The 20723-nt window shown below is 35.4% G+C and overlaps 2 protein-coding genes across 5 annotated transcripts; both read right to left on the minus strand.

Moving 5' to 3' along the window:
• Positions 1 to 7677: 7677 nt before the first annotated feature.
• LOC104217962 (probable purine permease 11) lies at positions 7678 to 10495 on the minus strand. Of its 3 annotated transcripts, XM_070165928.1 has the most exons (3): positions 10345 to 10491; positions 9922 to 10139; positions 7678 to 8994 (listed from the first exon to the last, which is right to left on the minus strand). In XM_070165928.1, the coding sequence occupies exon 3, from the start codon at positions 8807 to 8809 to the stop codon at positions 7895 to 7897; it is 915 nt and encodes a 304-aa protein (XP_070022029.1). In that variant the 5' UTR covers positions 8810 to 8994; positions 9922 to 10139; positions 10345 to 10491; the 3' UTR covers positions 7678 to 7894. The 3 variants fall into 3 exon arrangements, with proteins under 3 accessions (XP_070022029.1, XP_009766627.1, XP_009766626.1); XM_009768325.2 differs by lacking the exon at positions 9922 to 10139 and having other exon boundaries at positions 7678 to 8991; positions 10345 to 10495; XM_009768324.2 differs by lacking the exon at positions 9922 to 10139 and having other exon boundaries at positions 10345 to 10492.
• Positions 10496 to 11990: 1495 nt separating this feature from the next.
• On the minus strand, positions 11991 to 16223 carry LOC104217961 (ras-related protein RABH1b). 2 transcript variants are annotated; one of them, XM_009768323.2, is made up of 7 exons: positions 15763 to 16223; positions 14556 to 14626; positions 13875 to 13963; positions 13618 to 13729; positions 12960 to 13050; positions 12608 to 12761; positions 11991 to 12329 (listed from the first exon to the last, which is right to left on the minus strand). In XM_009768323.2, exons 1-6 carry the CDS (start codon positions 15877 to 15879, stop codon positions 12615 to 12617), a joined length of 627 nt encoding a protein of 208 aa, XP_009766625.1. In that variant the 5' UTR covers positions 15880 to 16223; the 3' UTR covers positions 11991 to 12329; positions 12608 to 12614. The 2 variants fall into 2 exon arrangements, with proteins under 2 accessions (XP_009766625.1, XP_009766624.1); XM_009768322.2 differs by having other exon boundaries at positions 12306 to 12761.
• Positions 16224 to 20723: the final 4500 nt, after the last annotated feature.

Consider the following 20723-nt stretch of genomic DNA (forward strand, 5'->3'; position numbering starts at 1 on the left):
TAAGTTTGTTCCCTTTTTTAAGGACTACAACTACATTGGCTAGCCATTCGGGGTATTTTACCTCCCGAATGGATCCTATTTTATGAAGCTTAGTTACCTCATCCTTTATGAATGCATGCTTTATCTAGGACTGGAGCCTTCTCTTTTGCTTTACCGGTTTGAACCTGAGGTCGAGGCTTAGCCGGTACGTTATTATCTCTGGTGGGATCCCTGTCATTTGTAAATGGGACCAAGCAAAATAATCCATGTTATCGATAAGAAATTGAGTAAGTTTTTTCCTGAGTTCGGGGGTCAAACCCGTTCCAAGGTATACCTTTCCTTCGGGTAGATATTCGATAAGTATCACTTGTTCCAGCTCCTCGACCGTTAACTTGGTTGCATCTGATTCTTCAGGAACAATGAAAGTTCGAGGAGTACATAAATCCTCTTCTACTTCTTCGATTACCTATTTCTCCGATTCGGTCGAGGCTGGAGACGGTGATTGCTATTTGGCCGTGTGCTTATCTTTGGTGCTCGATTTTTCTGAGGTTGAAGGTGTTTATATCAGCGTCACCTCGTCGACTGCAAACATTTCCTTTGCAGTGTGTTGTTCTCCGTAAACTATTTTCACACCATCCATTGTTGGGAATTTCATCATTTGGTGAAGGGTCGATGGTACTGCCCTTATGTTGTGGATCCAGGGCCTTTCGAGCAGTGCATTATATCTCATGTCTCCTTCGATGACATGGAATTTGTATCTTGGATGGTCCCGGCAATGTTTATTAGTAGGATTATCTCCCCATTCGTTGTTTCACTTACCATGTTGAAGTCGTTTAAGACTCGAGATGCAGACACAATTTGGTCCTACAGGCCGAGCTGCTCTATGACCCTCGATCTGATTATATTGGCTGAGCTACCTAGATCCACTAAAACACGTTTAACTTGAATTTTATTTAACATAATAGAAATTACCAGGGTGTCGTTATGTGGTTGAGAAATGCCTTCTGCTTCTTCATCATTGAATGATAAGATGCCTTCGGGCACATAACCCCAAGTCCGTTTTTCTTTGGGGATCGACACCTTGGTACGTTTGAATATAGTCCCTTGTGGAACATTGACCCCGCCAACGATCATATGAATGACATGCTGCAGTTCTTCCTGCTTATTCTTTCTGTTGGCGTCTCTTTCTCTGAAGTGATTCTTGGATCATCACTAAGGAACTCTCGAAGGTGGCCCTCGTTGAACAACCGAGCTACCTCCTCCCTTAGCTGTCTGCAGTCTTCGGTCCTATGGCCATGTGTTCCATGATATTTACACATCATGTTTGGGTTCCTTTGAGAAGGATCAGTCTATATAGATCTGAGCCACTTGGTGTTTTTTATCCTTCCGATAGCCGATACAATCCCCGATACATTGACACTGAAATTATACTCCGATAACCAAGGTGCTTCTACGGGATCGACATATTTATCAAAACCACTCTTACTCATAAGTCCCCGAGAACTTTGCCCTCGATCATTTCTTCGGTCATTCCGAGGAGGATTGCGTCCCGAACCATTATTTCTTCGATCTACGATATATGGCTAATACCGTTATCTATTCGGCCTTGGTTCCCTATTGGTTTTCCTCGGGGCTTTAACTGCCAATAGGTTTGGATGAACTGAACCCGAAGGGGCTCCTAGGTGGTCGTCCTCGACCCTGTCTTCGATTGATATCGATTGTGCACATATGCCCAAGTTACAGCTGAATACTCAATCAGATTTTGCTTCAACTATCGTGACGCTATCGAACTCCGCTCGTTCAACCCCTGGGTGAAAGCTTGAATGGCCCAATCATATGTGATCAGTGGTAACTCCAATCACTCCTTCTGAAATCGGGACACGAACTCCCTCAGAATTTCGTTATCCCTTTGTCTTATCTTGAAAATGTCTGATTTTCTCGTTGCGACCTTTATGGCCCTGGCGTGCACTTCACAAAAGAATACGCTAACATGGAAAATAAATCGATGGAATTCGGTGGCAAGTTGTGATACCAAATCATTGCTCCTATTGATAGAGTTTCCCCAAATTTTTTCAACAAAACGAACTCGATTTCATCGTCTTCTAAGTCATTTCCCTTTATCCTGCATGTGTACGTAGTGATATACTCATTAGGATCGGTGATCCCGTTGTATTTCGGTATATCTGGCATACGAAACTTTTTTGGAATGGGCTTCGGAGCCGCACTCTAAGGAAAAGGCTTCTGCACGAACTTTTTTGAATCCAAACCCTTTAAGATCGGGGGTGCCCCCAGTATTTGATCAACTTAGGAGTTGTATGTTTCCACCTTTTTGTCATTATCTTTGATCTTCTTTTCTCCCGACTTGATTCTTTTAGTGAGCTCCTCGAGCATTTTCATAATTGTAGGATCAGTACCTGATCCGTCACCACTCGTCCTTTTCGGCACTTGCTCGGTACGGCGAATGATTTTCACTCGGAATTTTATGATGACTTTGAAGCTGAGCAATATCGGCCTGTTGAGCCTATAGTATCTCGGATATTACTTGGAGACTAACTCCCCCGTCTCCTACACCCTGTGTTCATTGGCCACCAGATCGGCCTTCCCTGCGTACATTCCCTCCGGGGTCTGTACCTAAGTCTGCGTTCAAAGCAATGTGCGAACTGACGTTGACTGGATCGACAATCCGTACTTCCCCAATGTTAATCGGTGGTACACCGGCTCCTAGAGCAATTACATTATTGTTTTTCCCGTGGAATCCAAGACCATCGTCGCCATATACGGGTGCGTTTTGAGAGCCTGACATGTTTTAACCTAAGAACAAAAATTCTTGACAAGAACAAGTGTGAAAATAAAGTGTGTTATCAGAATCAGTACTGAAACAATCACTATTATCCTTAGCCCCACGGTGGGCGCCAAATTGCTTACCCTTAAATTTGAGTAACAATTAAACTTATTTTGTGGTTTTAAAGATATGTGATTTAATCCAATAATATTTGATAAACAAGGAATCAGATATATAAATTAAAGAATAGAGAAAGTCAAACCAGTGTGCAAGCGAATCTCGACCTTGAGCTATGGCAGCCTCGAGGTGGGTCAGCGAGAATAATAAATTATAAGGCAATTCAGATGAACAGTAAGCAAGAAGATGAGGTATGTATATTCTCTTGTCAATGATTGATGATGTTACAAATGAATGGGCTCCCCTTTATATAATAGGGGAGTCCTATATAAGATACATTTTCATTTTTAGTAGGGAATCTTATTGGACAGCTGTATAACCGCCTAGTACAAATCTGTTCCGAAATTTACGCCGTGATCTTAGGGCCACTGCGAGAATCTCGCTCTTTCTGTTATAAAACCATAACGGTATTATCTCGAGGTTGGTCATACTTGGCCTCGGTGTTCATCGAGCACTTCGATCTTCGAGTCTTGTACTCCGCCATCGGGCTCGAGCCCGGTCCATTTTGAACTTATTCTCGAAGCGGCCGATCGAGCCTACGAAATCGAGTACACCAAATTTCGATTGTGTACAGTGTGTTAACTGAAAGAACGGGAGAGAGAAAATATAAATAGCGTATTAGTGTATACCATAAATACCTATTTTGCTATAAAATATAAAAAGTAGCTATAAAAAATATTTTAAAATTATTTTGGTTTATAATAAATAAGGTGTATACCTTTGCTATAGGTAAAATTTTCTTAATTTAAAGGAATCTTTACATAAATAGCTGCCCGATTTTACTATTTACTTTTCCTATATACTATTTAAAGTAGAGCATAAACTCCAAGACTCAAATCAGTAATGTCATTTTGAAAAATAAGCGCATCACAATTAAGAAAATATATAATAAAACAACTGAAAATTAAAAAGCTCATAGCCGGTGTATAAATGTTACTAAGTGCAGCAGAATGGCAAAGAATCCTCGCCCTAATCAAATGTCTTGAATTCGAGTTGTGGAACGAAGTCCCCTTTCAAAAAAAAATGTTAAAACTCTATATTGAGCTTTCTACGCTGGGAAATCCGCTTAATGAGCTCAGTGCATTCTGAATACCCGATGGTTGAAAAAAGTGTATAAACCATCCAAAATTTTACTCTATATAGATTATCACGCTCCTTTATTTTTTCAACTTCTTATAGTATAAAAAAGAAAAAACTCAATTATACAAGCAGATAGCACGGGCTAGCCAGTTTTCGTAGTGGTCATTCAAAAATAGACAGCGTTTGTAAAGTCATTGAAAAATATTCACTATTTTGCTGTAACACGGAAAGTTCCAGCATCATATACTGGAGATCGGTGCACCTGTGTATGAACTTCCAGCATATTATGCTGGAACTCCAACACGCGGAAAGTTCCAGCATAATATACTGGAGATTGGAGCACCTGTGTATGAACTTCCAACATATTATGCTGGACCGGTATATTATACTGGAACTCCAGTATATTATGCTAGAAGTCCAGTATCCTGTATAATATACTAGAGTTTCAGTATATTATGCTGGAGTATTTTTTGGATTTTGAACAATATTTTCGTTCAGATTTATCTTTACATGAAAAGTAGCTAAATTTCGATTACTATTGAAAATGTGGTTATTTTTGAATGATCACTCGTAAATCTGGCTATTTCTAAATCTCCCAATGACGAAGCACATAAAAATAGCACGGTATAGCCAATTTTCGGACTGGTCATTCAAAAATAGTCAGCGTTTACCAAGTCAATGAAAAATAGTCACTATTTTGCTGCAATAGAGACCGGTCCAGCATAATATACTGGAGTTCGGTGCACCTGTGTATGAACTCCAGCATATTATGCTGGATCGGTATATTTTGCTGACTCTAGTATAATATACTGGAGACTGGAGCACCGGTGCTCCAAACTCCAGTATATTATACTGAACAATTATACTTGCTGGAACTCCAGTATATTATGTTGGAGTTCAAGCATACTTATGCTGGAACTCCAGTATAATATACTGACGTATTTTTCGGGGTTTGAACAGTGTTTTCGCTCAGATCTATCTTTACATGAAAAGTAATTAAATTTCGATTACTTTTGAAACTGGGCTATTTTTGAACGACCAGTTTTAAATCTGGCTATTTTTTAATTTCTCCCCGGAAGCACAAAGGCAGGCCCAAATCCCCCCCCCCCCCCTCTTCCACTTGACGTGATTCAGAATGCACAAATTAAATGCCTTTATAGTGGCTATATATATGCTGCTACTTTTCTCCTTCCTCTCAGTTTATTTTAATCCATCTATAAAGAAATAGTTAAGTACCATAAGATTGTACACAAATATTATTTAAAAAGCTTCACAGTGAGTATCAAGTTCTCAAGAAAAAGTTTAACATACTCAAAGGCTCATGGTGATTCGAACTTTGATATTTAATCCGACAAATTCAATTGTAAAAGTTGTCTCAGTCAATTCATTTAGTATGTTAGTGAAGTCTTGGTCTAGACTCTAGTGCTTAATTAATGTGTCAATTTGGAGGCAATCATATCAACATAAGCTTTGTATGTACCTAATAAGTTTTGCGTAATGGTAGTGAAACTGTATTGGTGAACCAAGATGTAAAAGAATTAGTTTTATAAATACGTACCAATTATAGGTTAAAAATTATTAAGAACTTTTCTATGCTATAATGCTAAGATAATTCTTGTTTTTACTAGAGAAATGTATTTATGTTTACTACATTAAGAGTTTACTTTGAGGATGTTTTGCCGTTTTTAGTACTGTACCGATGATGTGCCGAGAAGTGCTTTGTTGGAATTGGATTGAAACTTAAGACCATAAGCTCTAATAGTTTACTGGATAATTGAGTTGTGGGACATTCGCGGCCATCCAAATACTGATAATATACATAAAATAATATATAAATTACCTTATAAGTTATATTAAAATTATTATAGTGATTAATAAACGTGGTAAATGAATGTTGTATGTGTAATGCACAAATTATGTAGGGAGCCAGATATTGTATTGTTGTTCAACATTTTGATGTAAACGAGCCCTTAATGTTACTTCAATCGGGTTTGGCTACCATCCAAAACAGAACCGAATACAAGATTGAGGAACAATTAGATGATAGTACGCTTAAAAGCTAGTAGTAAAGTAGAAAGGAAGTTATATCATAAATGGATGATAGTAGCATTTATAGAGACTAATTTCTGATGACTCTATTCTCCAATTCAAGTGTCGATAATTCTTGTAAATTTCGTAACGAATCATACGTGTCTGATTAGTGATCACGTTGTACAAGAGTAGTAATAATCTTAATAATTTTATTGGTTTGTTCCGATTGAAAAGGAAATTATATCAAAAGTTATCCAAATTGAGAAAGACGTATCAATTTGGAATATATTCCTATATATTTGTTGTTTTTCTTTTTATAACTAAAATAAAATGCTCCAATGGAGTAAAAAGGGAATATCTCAGCAGGAAACAAAAATTCTCGAATATAACGATGAGTGATCAATAACACCACGGCAATCTAAAATGCATTTTCAAGAGATTCAGTCCAAATTAATTGCTTTACTTTGTGCTGCATTTCGTACAATAAAAATGGAAAATCTAATTTAGATTAGAAAACAAAATGAATTTCAACTTTGATACATTTTTTTTTTCTTCTTCTTGGTGCTTATTTTCCATCGGGTGACTCATTGTCATTTTCCATTCCGTTTTTTACTAAAAGAACATGGATTAGGGAATCCTAAGTAAATGTCCCAAATGAGTTCCAATTTACCAACCTCTAGCCATTAATTATAGACTTACCAAAACTAGCCAAACACATATAAAAATTGAAAACCAAATAAGTAAGGTTCTTTCTCTCCAAGAATCACATGCAAAGATCTCCTTCCATATTTTTTAGCATGATCGGCAACATTAGATGCAAGGCGGAAAGAAAATTTCATATAAAAAAATATATATACAAGATTCCAAAAATCTAAGCAAAAAAGAAGAATTTTTAATGGGTATGATTGAATTCATTGAAAACATATAGATGAGTTAATATACAAAATTTGAGGAAGATTGAAGGTGATTTGGTATCAAAATTCATAATTAAAATCGAGTTCAAACATGTATCACGCATGTATCTCACACATGTATACATGGATATACATGTGATACACATTTGATACATATGCATATGTGATACCCAAATGCTACACAGTGTGATACACATATCATTTTTTTCATCTTCATCTTCTACTTCGAATTTTTAATTCAAACCACCTCAAAACTCCACCAAATCATCTCAAAACTGAGATTCAAGCTCCATAAAATGTACCCAGTCTATTCTAATAAATACCTACTCAAAAGAAAGCAAAAATATGACCCTTTTTTTTGCTACAAATAGCTAATTGGCTAATATTGATAATATTTGGGTAATATTAATAATATTTTATGAATTGACCAATTTTTGTTATAAACTACTTATAAATGGGCATAGCCAGTAGTTACCCTAAACAAATTCTCTCCCATTACTACTCTGAATGGACTAAAGAGTCTAATTTTTTACAATTATTGTAAGCTTGATTCATATATAGCTTGCTTGGATACAAAAACCTTGCCGCTACTTCTGAAATTCCCCCCCTCTTTTTTGTACTTCTGTTATGTTCTATCACGAATATCATATACAAATTTATTACAGGGACTTTTGAATCCTAGACCTTACATCTAAATAATGTTAATCAAACCTCTTCAGCCACTAAACTGTTCATTGTTATTAATGACATGAAAATCAGAAGTTTGCTACTAAATTTGCCATTCTATTAAACAGGCATTTGTAAATGATAATTCTAATAGAGCAAAATTTCTAACTACAAACAAGTATCTAAAAAATTTTTAGCTTTGAGCTCCAAAAACTCTTAACAATTCTTAAAACTATAGCCTATGCACTTGCCTGGGCTTAAGACTTCAGCAAGATCTTGACTCGGTTGGAGCATCATCAACGGCGCTTGGTGCTTTCCTTGCCTTAAGATCATCGACGTAATTCTGGTATAAGTAAGTCCCGAAGCCCCAAATTGCCATCAGCATAGCGATTATTTTCACACCATTCATCTTGTCATGGAGGATTACGACAGCAGCAATAGGGGTGATCGCCAAGGAAAGTGTACTAATAACATTAGAGAACAATGAGGACACCACGAAAACCAAACCTACAACCCCGACTGAGCAAATCTGCCAAGCTATAGCTGTCCAAACCAGAGTCATCACATATGAAAGTTTTCCAGCAGTAAAACTACCCATTTCTCCCTGCAAAGTCTTCCATTCTCCACTAGCAAAGAGACCCACAATAGAGACACCAGTGGCTACAAGTGCTGTGTAAATTTGCATCTCCAGAACCACAGAAAATGTTTCTTTCTTTAGAACCTTTTGGAATGAAAGCTGCATAAGGGAAAGCAAGAGAGCGTACATAGCGGAAGCGCCAAGAGTAGCAAGAAATCCAATGACATATTTCCACTTAGTTACGCCTGAAGGCTTATCAGTATCATCGTTAACAGCAAGAAGAGCAGTAGATAAAGAAAGCACGACCACAGAATTCATGATTAATGCTGTGAACTTTTGACCATTTAGGAAGAAAGAAAGGACTGCGCTGAAAATCAATTGCGTTGCACAAATAAGGGAATACGTAGAAGCAGAGAGATACAATAGTCCGATGGAATATAGCATGTTATCTCCTGCAACCATTGCACCAATTACGAAATAGACTACGCTAACTGTGATGAAAGAAGCTCGATTGGAGCCTTCTGAATCATTTTGAGGAGAAGTAATGAAAAGGTAAGGAATGAAAAGAACAGGAAAAGCAGCTGTTTGGACGAGAGTGGCCATCCATTTACTGTTACCACCCTTGTCATAGTAAAATCTCCCCAAAATAACAGCAGCAGCTTGACCAGCAAGCAAGAAAATAATGTTGAGTGCCAATAGAAGCCAAAAGTGAAGACGGTTCAGTTTCGCAAGCGGATGCTGCCCGTTTGAGGCGCCATCTTTTCCCAAAATTGGTTGCTGATTATCTGCTGTTAGAACAAAAATCGAGGACATAATGAGAGTGGTATCACCAAATACAAAGAACACAACTGATCAATAATCAAAGACAAAATGCAAGAGAGGTCATAGATGGAACTCCGAGAATAGCCACTGATTGCAAGTAGTCAATTGTCCTCTCTCCCTAACATCCCATGTCTGGTGCAACAGAAATATACCTCAAATTCATAGTCACTTTGTATCCACATATTCTTCTAACAAGCACAAGCAGTTATTCAGGAACAATTGAGAAGTAATCGAAGAATAACAACTACTATTATGTCCCATTACCAAATAGAAGCAATCCAACCTCTTCTAAATTTCTCAGGGGTGCTCATTCTAGAATTTAAAGTTTATGGGCTTTGAACTTGCCGTTGAACCCATAGCCCGTCCTAGTAATTGGGTTCGCAACTAAATATGTATACATATTCAATAAATTTCCTTATACAAGTACTATGTCTAAGCTAAAGTTATTGGGTTCATCCGAACCCGTACATGATACTCTAGCTCCATCCCTGGTGCTCAAATGTGATGACTTCGTGGACTAATATGGATCATTGGATTAAAATCTAGAGAAAGGATACAAGCTTTTCATTGGCACTAGAAACATCCTAGTGCAGTTATGAAAAAGGTGCTAAATTTTAACTCTTCACTATCTAAAGAGAAAGAAAATAGAGCTTACCCCACAGCGACCTGAAGTATATGATACAACAACAGCTCAGAGCTGAAAATGAAAAAATTACACTCATACTTGACAAAACGAAGGAAAAAACATTTTATCATTTTCCCTTCTTAATTTACTTTTTGGACCAAGAAAAAGATAAGATTTTTATCAAATTAATGGATGATACTAAATGAGAATTACTGGATATCAATTCTTTATTCATAATTAGGGTAACAAAAGTTATATGAATCCTTACGATCCCTTTTTTTTTATGACCGAGAAATCCGTCTGGGGCCGATCTTTTGGACCAACCGCAGCCTTCGAAACTCGGTGGATAATGGCCTGCCCCTCTACCCTTCTCCACTTCTTAAATACCAGGCTTTGATTTGCATTGTGTGGGGCTTGAACCGTGACCTAAGACACAAATCCACCCCTTTTGGCACTTGAGCTAGGCCGTGGGGCCCTTACGATCCCCTAATCACAACACAACCCACAATACTAATAACCCAACAACAGAGTGATCAGAAAGAAACAGAAAAAGTCAAGTCACAGAGACCTAATAATCCCTTGTTCAAATTGAAACAACCAATTGACCATAAACAAACAAAAAACCCACAAAGTATAAACAAATATGATTAAAAATTTATGTGAACACGCAGAAAAAGGAGAAAGAGAGGACCTGTCATGGTGGAAAAGAAGGACGAAATTTGGCCAAACGGCCACAGCTCAGCAGCCTTAAGTCAGAGAGAAGAACGGAACTTCAATAATTTACAAATATTTGATTGTTGCAAATTTAAAGGGAAAACTTTTGGATGGAGGGTCTTCGGAAATTACACCCCCCTCCCCACCCTACCCCAACCCCCCCCCCCCCAAAGCATAACCCAACCAACCAGACCCCCTAAATATTACGTAAAAAAATATTGTTAAAAAAGAAAAAAGAAAATGGAAAAGAACGTTGGAAATTGAAGGCATATTTCGAAGGGTCATCAAGATGACCATGAAGGGGAAAAAGAAAGCTGAGCTGGACATAAGTGAAATTGATGTGCCTGGGTTATGATCAATGAGAAGATGACACGTGGAGACAAGTATTTGACAGACCCGTGAGGAATAAATGAGAACATCATAGTTTTCTCATTTGTGTACTACATAGATGTTTGACTTGCAGAAAAGTTAGTGGAGTACCTCTTAATTGGATTGGATAAATGCGATTAGATTCACCAACAAAATGAAAAAGGCTTAATCGCAGGAAGGTTTCGTGTTGCGTAATGTTTGTGAATTTGGATTTAGACTCGATTTATTTGGTTGAGTAATATAAGGCTTGATGTTTGGTGCAAAGACTAGTTATACAAAACTTATTATAAAAAATTACTGTATAATGACGACAATAAATAATAAGACTGAATTATGTGGTGAATAATAATAATTATGACACTAAAGTTAACGTGAAGTGTCACTAATTAGTGTGTATATGTATGTATACACACGCACAGAAAAAAGAAAAACTCCGAATCATATAAAACATAGTAAAAATTAATCAAGAATTCTTACTACTACATAGTCCATACAGTACAAGAAGCTATTATTTAAAAGTATTAATGTAATTTGAGGTGCTTTGCTAACAGTAACACACGGATTGATTTCAATTTTCACATGCTATCACACATAAAACAAGCACGAATTCTTACACAAGTTATGCAAATATTATTAACGCATAAATTGTTCTATCTTTAATTTAGAGTTTTATGTAGGGAATCAAATGTTGTAGACTTAGTAGGCGTTAGTGATGCACATTTTGAACCGGGATACTCTTTTCACAAGCCGGAAACAAAAGCGCTCCTTTCCTTTGCCAAAAATTACAGAAACAAAATAAGACGTACTATCAATTTGAAAATTTTCTTTTTAACCGTATCAATAGTTTCGCTGCATTCGAAATATCTTGTGGAACACTGGCTTGGAATATGTTCGTACGTAATTTCCTTTTTCTTTTCTATCACAACTACTATTTGTCTTCTTTAGTGAAGTAATAACAAACATCTCGTGGAATAGGTTCTCGATTCCCGAATATAGCAAGTGGTGATCAATAACACCACGGCAATCCAGTTGCTATTCACAGAATCAGTCAAAGGATAATGGGCTAGATTTTGGGCTGCATTTCGTTCAAACGGCGTAGTAAGAAGGGTGCTCTTATCACATGACAGAACGTAGAAACAGAATTTTCCTAATCAATCGAGGATATTACATAAATCATAGTCCAATAAACTAACCCGCATTCAAGATTACTAGCACTCTGAAACTGATTGATAAATGTAAAGCAAAGGCTTGAGATTAACAAATGATGCTACAATACCTCAGAACATGAGAAGTATAAATCAATAAGAACAAGTACCCTCCTGTTACAACGTTGGCAGAGGAACACAGAACTATTTACTCTTAGATAACTCAAAGTACATATCGGGATTTGGTCTACATTCCAGCGAGAAGTACAGACTTATAAAGCCGTATAATGTAGCTGCTTTTATAGTACCATCTATTTCAACCATACACAAATTTTCGCGCAAGGTTAGAAAATGATCTGCAGAAAAGTATGTCACAGCCAGAGTAGTATTGTACTAGCAAAGCTACATCCTGTTCAACCATCACTTAAGCACGTCCAACCAAAATTTCCTATTAAAGAACCACAATGAATCAACTGATAGTATGCACTTAGAAGAGTTGTTCCCCAAAAGGAGAACTGCTAAATTGCATAGGTCTAGAGACTAATACAAATAAGTGACACATGCTAGGTCTTACTCAACTAGGACGACAACCTCCTGTATCCAACTTTAACAAATAACAAAACTCAAAGTACTCAAATGTTTCGAAAGTCGAAAGAAATTTACAGACACATTTGTTATGGAAAACAAAATGTAAGAACTTGAGTTGAAAGCTATAGAATTGCAAACCATTAAATTAACAAGCACATCCTCCTGACTGTGGTTGTGATTGGGATGCATTTGGGTTGCTTGACTTGAGGTTGACATCAACCATGTCTTCTTGCTTAGCTGAAGACAGTGTTTCCATTCCTGGCAATGCTGCTGCGATTTTTCTAAAAAGAGGCTGCAAGGTTGATTATGCACTATCAGCAACAAAATAGCAAGTGGGTGCAATAATAAACAGTTCACAACAATAACTTGAAAACATCAAAGCCTGATTTTCTTAGCATGACAGCACAAATGATGCAGATTGTAGTCTCCCAATGAAAGATAAGCTTTCTCACATTTTATTGAAGCCAAGTGTAAAGCTAACATTACTTACTTTAATATTGAAGCCGGCCTTTGCACTGGTTTCAATGAACATCACATTTAGTTCGCGAGCTTTTGCTTCTCCTTCCTCGATTGAAACTTGCCTGCAATTTGTCACAGGACCAACGAGCGCGTGAGAATTCTGCCATTACTATAGCAATAATAAACTACTCATAACAGCACAAAACTCCAGTAGCAGACAACACAACACAAAGCTCACAAATATTTAACCATTTCCTTAGGCACACACTACACTTTGCAAGGAGCAAAAGATGGGCATACCCTAAAACATTCCCTTAGCTCTGGTGTAAATCTGGAGGGAGCTTAAACATAATGGACCATGATTCTCACTACAACTATCTCCTTTTTCTTCACATAAAGTGGAATTTGTAGCATATACAAAAAAATGACAATTACTTTATCACTCCATGAGGTAGACACAGAGAACAAGATAGGTAAGAACGTTAAGGATCTTTAGTAGAGACCTTGACATCACGTAGCCAAAAATGCAGTAAGAAAAGGTCAGTAAATTGAATGAGATGTGTGATAAGAGTACATAAAGGAAGGTAAAGATTACACATCACTGGTCTCAAACAAAGCCTCTCTTACCCCCCCCCCCCATACCCTCCAGAAAGAAAAAGGAAAAACAAGAATGAAATAGTTATGGCTACCTTTTGTCAACTAGATCAGTTTTGTTACCAACAAGGACAATAATAACATCGCTGCCCCTCTCAGTTCGAACCTCCTCAATCCACTTTGAAGTATTTAAGAAGGACTGCCTGCCTGGAATCATTAAAAGTACAAAGTCACTTTAGCAAGGGATATATCATCTATGTAATTCTTTTCCAAGTAAGCATCTATAAGTAAGGATTACACATAAATTGAGTATGATCAAGAAAAAACTGCATAATATCGAAAAGTAACATACTTGCAACATCAAACACAATGACAGCAACAGAGGAGTCCCTAATATAGCTTGGTATGAGACTCCTAAATCTCTCTTGACCTGCAGTATCCCTGAAAAGGTATCACAAAAAGCAAATCTAAGAGCACTTTAAAATGTAAATTGACTGCTACACCCAGCATCAAGTGAACCAAACAAGAAGCCTAGCAAAAGTGAAATTTTTTCCCAATCAATGAAAACAGGTCAAAGGAAATTTATTACCAAGAACTAGCTAGAGAAGAATGCTTTGTCAGGCCAGGTTATTTTCAAAAATATGTCTAGGAATTTGACGATTACTGATAACCCAATAGGAGGGATAGAATTAAACATTAGGATCTCTCTTTCTCCGCCAGAAAACTGAAGCAAGATCAGCATATCTGAAGGCATCACTAAATAAATCTGTTTTAGCAAGAAAATATAAACTAACCAATTGCCATCTCCTGATATATGTTAACAACCCATAAAACCAAGGGGCTACATCACTTTTTATTGAATAGGGAACTCAAGACATCACATTGTACTGATAATTGTCTTACGTTGAATAGATTTATGCTATTTCTCCTTTACAAAATGGCACAAGGTGACGTATTAAGAATGTTATAAATAGCGTTTATGCTAATTAGAGCTTGAAGAGCAGGTATTGTCTCATCAAGAAGCATATCTTACCATAGCTGCAATCGTACTGTACGATCTTCAAGGTACATAGTCTTAGACAGGAAGTCAATACCAATTGTAGCCTGAACAAGAAATTAAGTAAAATGAGGATGAGAAGAAAGATTATTCTTCAAATTGAAATACTTCACTAGAAGAAGCGTAGCAGGGACTAGAAAATCAAGGTTACGAGCAGTTTCACAATCAAAAAGAGAACACAAAAGCTATTCCATCAAAGCATGGAAATTGAGGTTGTTCTAATCATAGTCTAAAAGTCGGCAAATCACGAAAAAGGTAAAGCAAGTCATTAACTGCCAAGGTTTAAGACTGTGATACATTATCTTGTCAACGATGTGCAAGGAAGAAAAAGCTGCTTTTCAGATTATTTAGAGACCGAGAAATATGGCATGACAAGCAATAAACTAGGAACAATTTCTCTATCCCACTGCTGAATGCTGAAGTGTATATTTCCAATACTTGTATAACAGAGGAGTTGATTACTTCACATTCAACGCTGCAAAACCTATCAGTCATTAAGGAAACCAACTTAAAGAGAGCAACGTACTCCACTCAAAATTTGAAAACAGACAAATAACCTATACTTTTGTACTACACTCTAACAAATAATATGACCAACAATGCATGGTGTGAAATATATATTACCGAATGCATGGCAGTGCACATGCCTCTCAGTATAAGCATATGATGCATACAAGTAGCAATAAATGTGTGTTATAGATAAAGATATTGAACAATCACTTGCTCACGAAATGCACACTCAGATATGTTCCAGATATAAAAGCATTATTTTCAGATGCAAGGGTATCCGACATTCAGATCTGTTTCAGATAAACCATACTATACAGCACCATTCTAAACGAGATTAGAAAAATTCAACCTCTATATAGAATCCTAGTAAGAATAACATGTCTTCACCTACTCTCTGATTCTACTATGCATAAATTTATCAAGTGATGCTCGAAAGACTAACCTTCCAATGTTAATGTCAAAGCTAAGCGTATACTGAATCAGGAACAAAGCGAACCGCAAAAGTTGATAGTAGCACAAATAAAAACTCTAACAAAAAGAAGATCATCAAGTCCTTATAGAGCAAACTAAATATCGCTAACAACAAGCAGAAGACAAATGTAATTAAGAAGCAGATCCCCAGAAAAAAGAGGTTAACGAATCACATGAATAATGAAGCAGAAAAAGTGTATACCTGATAAGTGTTATCGAATTTATCATACATGAATCGCGTGATAATACTGGTTTTGCCGACAGATTGATCTCCTAAGAAGACGAGCTTGTACTTCGCAAGAGCCGAAACTGGAGCCATATCTAATCGGATCTTTCGAAATCGCCAATTGAATCGCAGTTCAGAGATAGCGGATCCGATCAGGATTTTCCGACGGAGTATCAGAGATCTCGCCGGAAAATGATCACGGAGAAAGCGAATGGGAGTATGGATTCGTGGGTTTAGCGAGAGAAATTAAGAGTGTGTGTGTGTGTGTTTTGTATGGGGAGGTAGCAGAGCGCGTGATAAGTGTTTTGAAGAGGGTTGGGCTTCGGCGAAACACGCAGTCTGTGTTCCGTAACATGGTTGCATTACTTGAATTTGGCACATGACATTTGCGGTGCGATTTGCTGGCTTTCGTAAAATAAATTTTTTATAGATTCCTTGTATTCATGTTCTTCTTTTTTCTATTTTGTACTATTTCTTTTTTGAAATCGCCTCTGATTTTCAAGTTGTAAAAGAGTTTAACTAATATTTACTTTAAATTTTACACCATTAGATTACTTTTACTTGTAGTAGTAATCTATCTTATTTTTAATATTAGAATCTTGTTATAAATAGAATTGTATTTAAGGTGAATGTCTATAATTTAGAGAGATTTTAGGGATTTTACTTAATGGTTAAGTCACTTTTTCCCTATAAATAGAGGGGTTCTATTCAATTATAATTCATCCCAAATCAATAAGAATTCTCTCTCTACTTTTTTCTGTAATAAACTTTTTCTTCTTTTATTGTTTTATAACACGTTATCAGCACGAGACTCTAACAAATTAAGTAAAGCCTTGGGATTGAGCATAATGATTGTCAATTGTTCCAAGAACTTCATTCATGATTAAATTTCGGATTTAAGGTAAGTATTTTACTTTATTTTTCTCTTTTAAATTCTTAACATTCTATAATTTGATTTTAAATACAAGCAAAGACGATAATTTTTTATTGTAACACTAATGGAAATTGAAAGAAATTATAACCACCCAAAGTAGTAAAATTTCTATGCCTTGCCATGATCAAATTCATGTATGATTGTGGGCAAGAATTGAAAACTCATTCCATTGAATTTGTTTCATTCTCATTCCCTTAAGAGAATGTGATAGCAGTATGTGATAAGTCTAAAAGAAGACAAAATTATTACTATGAATGTATCAATGGATGTGGACGTAGCAATAGACGAAATTGTAATCATCATCATTGTGGTAATGAGAATAATAAGAATTCTCAAAATAATCATTCACTTTGTGAAAGTAATATTTGTCATCGATTTGACATGAGATTTTGTAAAGCACATATTAGATGATTATGTCCATTCATGATGTGAATGTGACAACATGTGATTTATGAATACATATTCATTCTTTGACGAATATGAACGTACTAGTGGTAGTGAATATACCACACTCACCTCTAGAATGAGGTTTGAGGGGAAATAAGAAAATAATATCATTATTATTGCATGAATGGTCATTGGTCACATACCTATTGTACACCAAAATATTTTGGCGATGTAATTATTAAGGGCAACAGTAATGCAAGGAACAGATCTTGTATAGAATTCTGACCATGACCGTAATGGTATAACTTTTAAAAAAGATATTCACCATAAAAATATTGATGAATATGTGGTAGTACCAAATTAATTGAAAGCTCTGAAAGAGCCAATTATTACTATTTTGGATGAATAAAATTGATTATCAATAAGGCATTGCGTTGTAGTAAGTCTCAAAGTAACTTAATTGAGTTTCTAAAGTATTCACGAAAGCAATTCGTTATATTAATAAAGAAAATTTTTAATATCTTCTATTACTACAAATTGTAGCAAGATAATATGTATGTGAAAAATTACCCGCTTGATTTTTCAGTTTGTACTACACAAATAAAAGAATACCACAATAAAGTGGATATTTATTGATATAAAAACTCATATCATAATAAACTTGGAGTTTATTGATAATTGCACACATCATGGTGTAAATCTGAACTTTATCAATATTGATAATTTATTCAGTTGGCATAATTGGTTTAGCCATGATAATTTAAGTATGATGTGAAAAAATAAAAGAGAATTCACATGGGTAAATATTAAAGAACTAGAAAATTCTGTTCGAATTCTCTTATGTTGTTCTTATTAATTAATAAACCAATTAAAATTGTGATTGAATCTCATGAATGCTGGAAATATAATATGTGAATATGGGCTCATTCACATGTCATGTATACCACATAAGATGCATCTATGAGATGGTTACATGTGCGATTCTTATTAATCCGCAACATGGTGTTTACGAGGTAACTTGCTCAATAATTTGATTTAGAGCATAATTTCCATATTTTTTATTCAAGATAGTTCATCTTGATAAGTTGGTTTATAACAGCTGGTTTAATAAAATAATTATTGAGTGTCTCCACTTAATAGCTAAACAATTGTTTATGAGAACAAAGTTATCTATATCAATTTGATATATGTCATATACCAAAGTATATTATTTCTCTCCTCACAAGTGGTTTAGGGTCAGGAACCAAATAATTTCATCTTATTATTATTGACGTGTAGGGTATATTTTGATTAATACCATAACGCACAAAGATGGTTCTCAAAGTCGAGGAAACAATTTAGTTTTTCTAACATGAGGGGGAAATATGATAAACAATTAAGAAAAAGTTATGTGGAATGAATTATCATTTGTACATTTAGATCCTCGAATAAGATAATATGAACTTGAAGTTCATAAAAAGATAATTTATTTGCAATATATTGCAAAGCATGCCAGACATAGTTGCTGACCGAAAGAAAGTAACAATATTCTCATTGCAAATGTTCATATTAAGTCTTAGAAGGACAAAGTCTATGGTACGCTTAAAGCGTATAGACATATCGATTTCAAATAAACTTCTTGATAAAGAAGACGAGCAAATGATCATAATAAAGGAGGCAAGTGATTTAGAAGATCACATGACATAAAACTTCATAAAATCTCACGAGAGATTCAGGTACCTGAAAATATGAATGAAGAGATCTCTATGTTATGCCTTTATAAAAAAGGAGGTTGGAACCGATATATATATATATATATATATATATATATATATATATATATATGAGGATCTTAAGTGTGGAGAAACAATTCAAGTAGAAATAGTTTCTTACGAAAGACATATATAGTTTTGGACCTGCAGTTCAAACACTTGAAAGTATAAATTCAATGGTGTGTGCAATCACCTTGATTCATCTTATATGTCTAACATAACATAAAAACTTGATATGCATCGAAAGTCGATTTGTATGGCTTATATGACAATCTCTGAAGGATTTAAATCGCTTAAAGCATATACAATTCTTGGTCCTAAAGTACCACATCCTAAGTACAATTTGTGTACATATGTATTTTGCTATAACTATAAGCATGATAATGTGATAGCGAGAATACCTCTATGGAGATATTGAAGAGCCATTCCACGACATTATATGAAGATATTATATATCTATCAAGAATGAGATTTCAAGGTGTAAAATATTCATTCATGTCAATATGGTTGATTTGTTTATCAAATCCCTACCAACGATCTCTTGAAGATGGTGCACAAAATTGGGATGTGATAACTCAAGGATGTGAATTGATGCTCTCATCAGGGGAAGTTAATACGCATTGTACTCTTTTTCCCTTACAAGTTTTGTCCCAAAGGGTTATCCTTGCAAGGTTTTTAGTGAAGCAACTAAAAGGCGTATTGTTAGATATATGTACTCTTTTTTTTCTCTAGAATTTTTTCCCACTGAGTTTTATTTTAGTTAAAGTTTTAACGAAGCACATTATCTATTGAATAAACATTCAAAGGGAAGTGTTATAAATATAATTGTATTTAAGGTGAATGTCTATATTTTAGAGAGATTTTAGGAATTTTACTTGGTGGCTAAGTCACTTTTTCTCTATAAATAGAAGGGTTCTATTCCATTGTAATTCATCCCAAACCAATAAGAATTCTCTCTCTCTACTTTTCTGTGTAATACTCTTCTTCTTCTTTTATTGTTTTATAACAAATCTCACTTTTTATGAAGGTTACTTGTAAATATACATATTAGTGAGGAGAGACGAAACTACATTTCTAGCTACGGGATGGCAGAAACTATGTATTTGTATTAAAAAATCTACTGAATATATACAAATAGTTTATTTTCAACTTAATAAATTATAATTTTTAAAATTCAGAACGCATAAACTCAAAATTTTAGATCCATTTCTGATACTGCAATAAACTTTTCGTAGCGAAATACCACGACATTCACAATATGAATTTGTTAGCATTGAAAAACAAACAAACAAACAAACACGAGCTAACAAGGGTTGTGGTGGAGTGGTAAGTACTCCTTCATCCTTAATTAGATGTCTCGGGTTCGAGTCCCTGGTATAGAGTAGCCTTTGTTAAGGAGCGCTTTATTCCCCAATATGGAATTTCTTGGCGAGAATCCGGATTTAATCGGCCCCAATGTGGATACTGGACACCGGATGGAATAAAAACACAAGCTAACACTAAAAAAGAATTGGTATACTCTGAGGGTGTGTTTGGTACGAAGGAAAATGTTTTTCATGGAAAGCGTTTTCTTAGAAAATGTTTTCTTGGAAAATGAGTGATTTTATCACTTATTTTTTCTTGTTTGGTTGGTGAGTGAAAATTTTTTTCCGAAAAATAGTTTCTAGTGTTTGGTTAGAGAGTATAAAAATTTTTAGAAAAATAATTTTTTGTGCTACTCTCCCAAACCCACCTTCTCCAAAATCCCCATGTTTTTGTTAAAAAAATATCTTTTCTGCAACATGAAAAAAATTACTCGTTTTGTTAAATGAAAGAAAATACTCAGTTTGTTGAAATGAAAGAAAATACTTTTTCTACGTCATGAA

This window comes from Nicotiana sylvestris, chromosome 1 (genome assembly GCF_000393655.2).
Source record: "Nicotiana sylvestris chromosome 1, ASM39365v2, whole genome shotgun sequence".
Classification (NCBI taxonomy): Eukaryota; Viridiplantae; Streptophyta; class Magnoliopsida; order Solanales; family Solanaceae; genus Nicotiana; species Nicotiana sylvestris.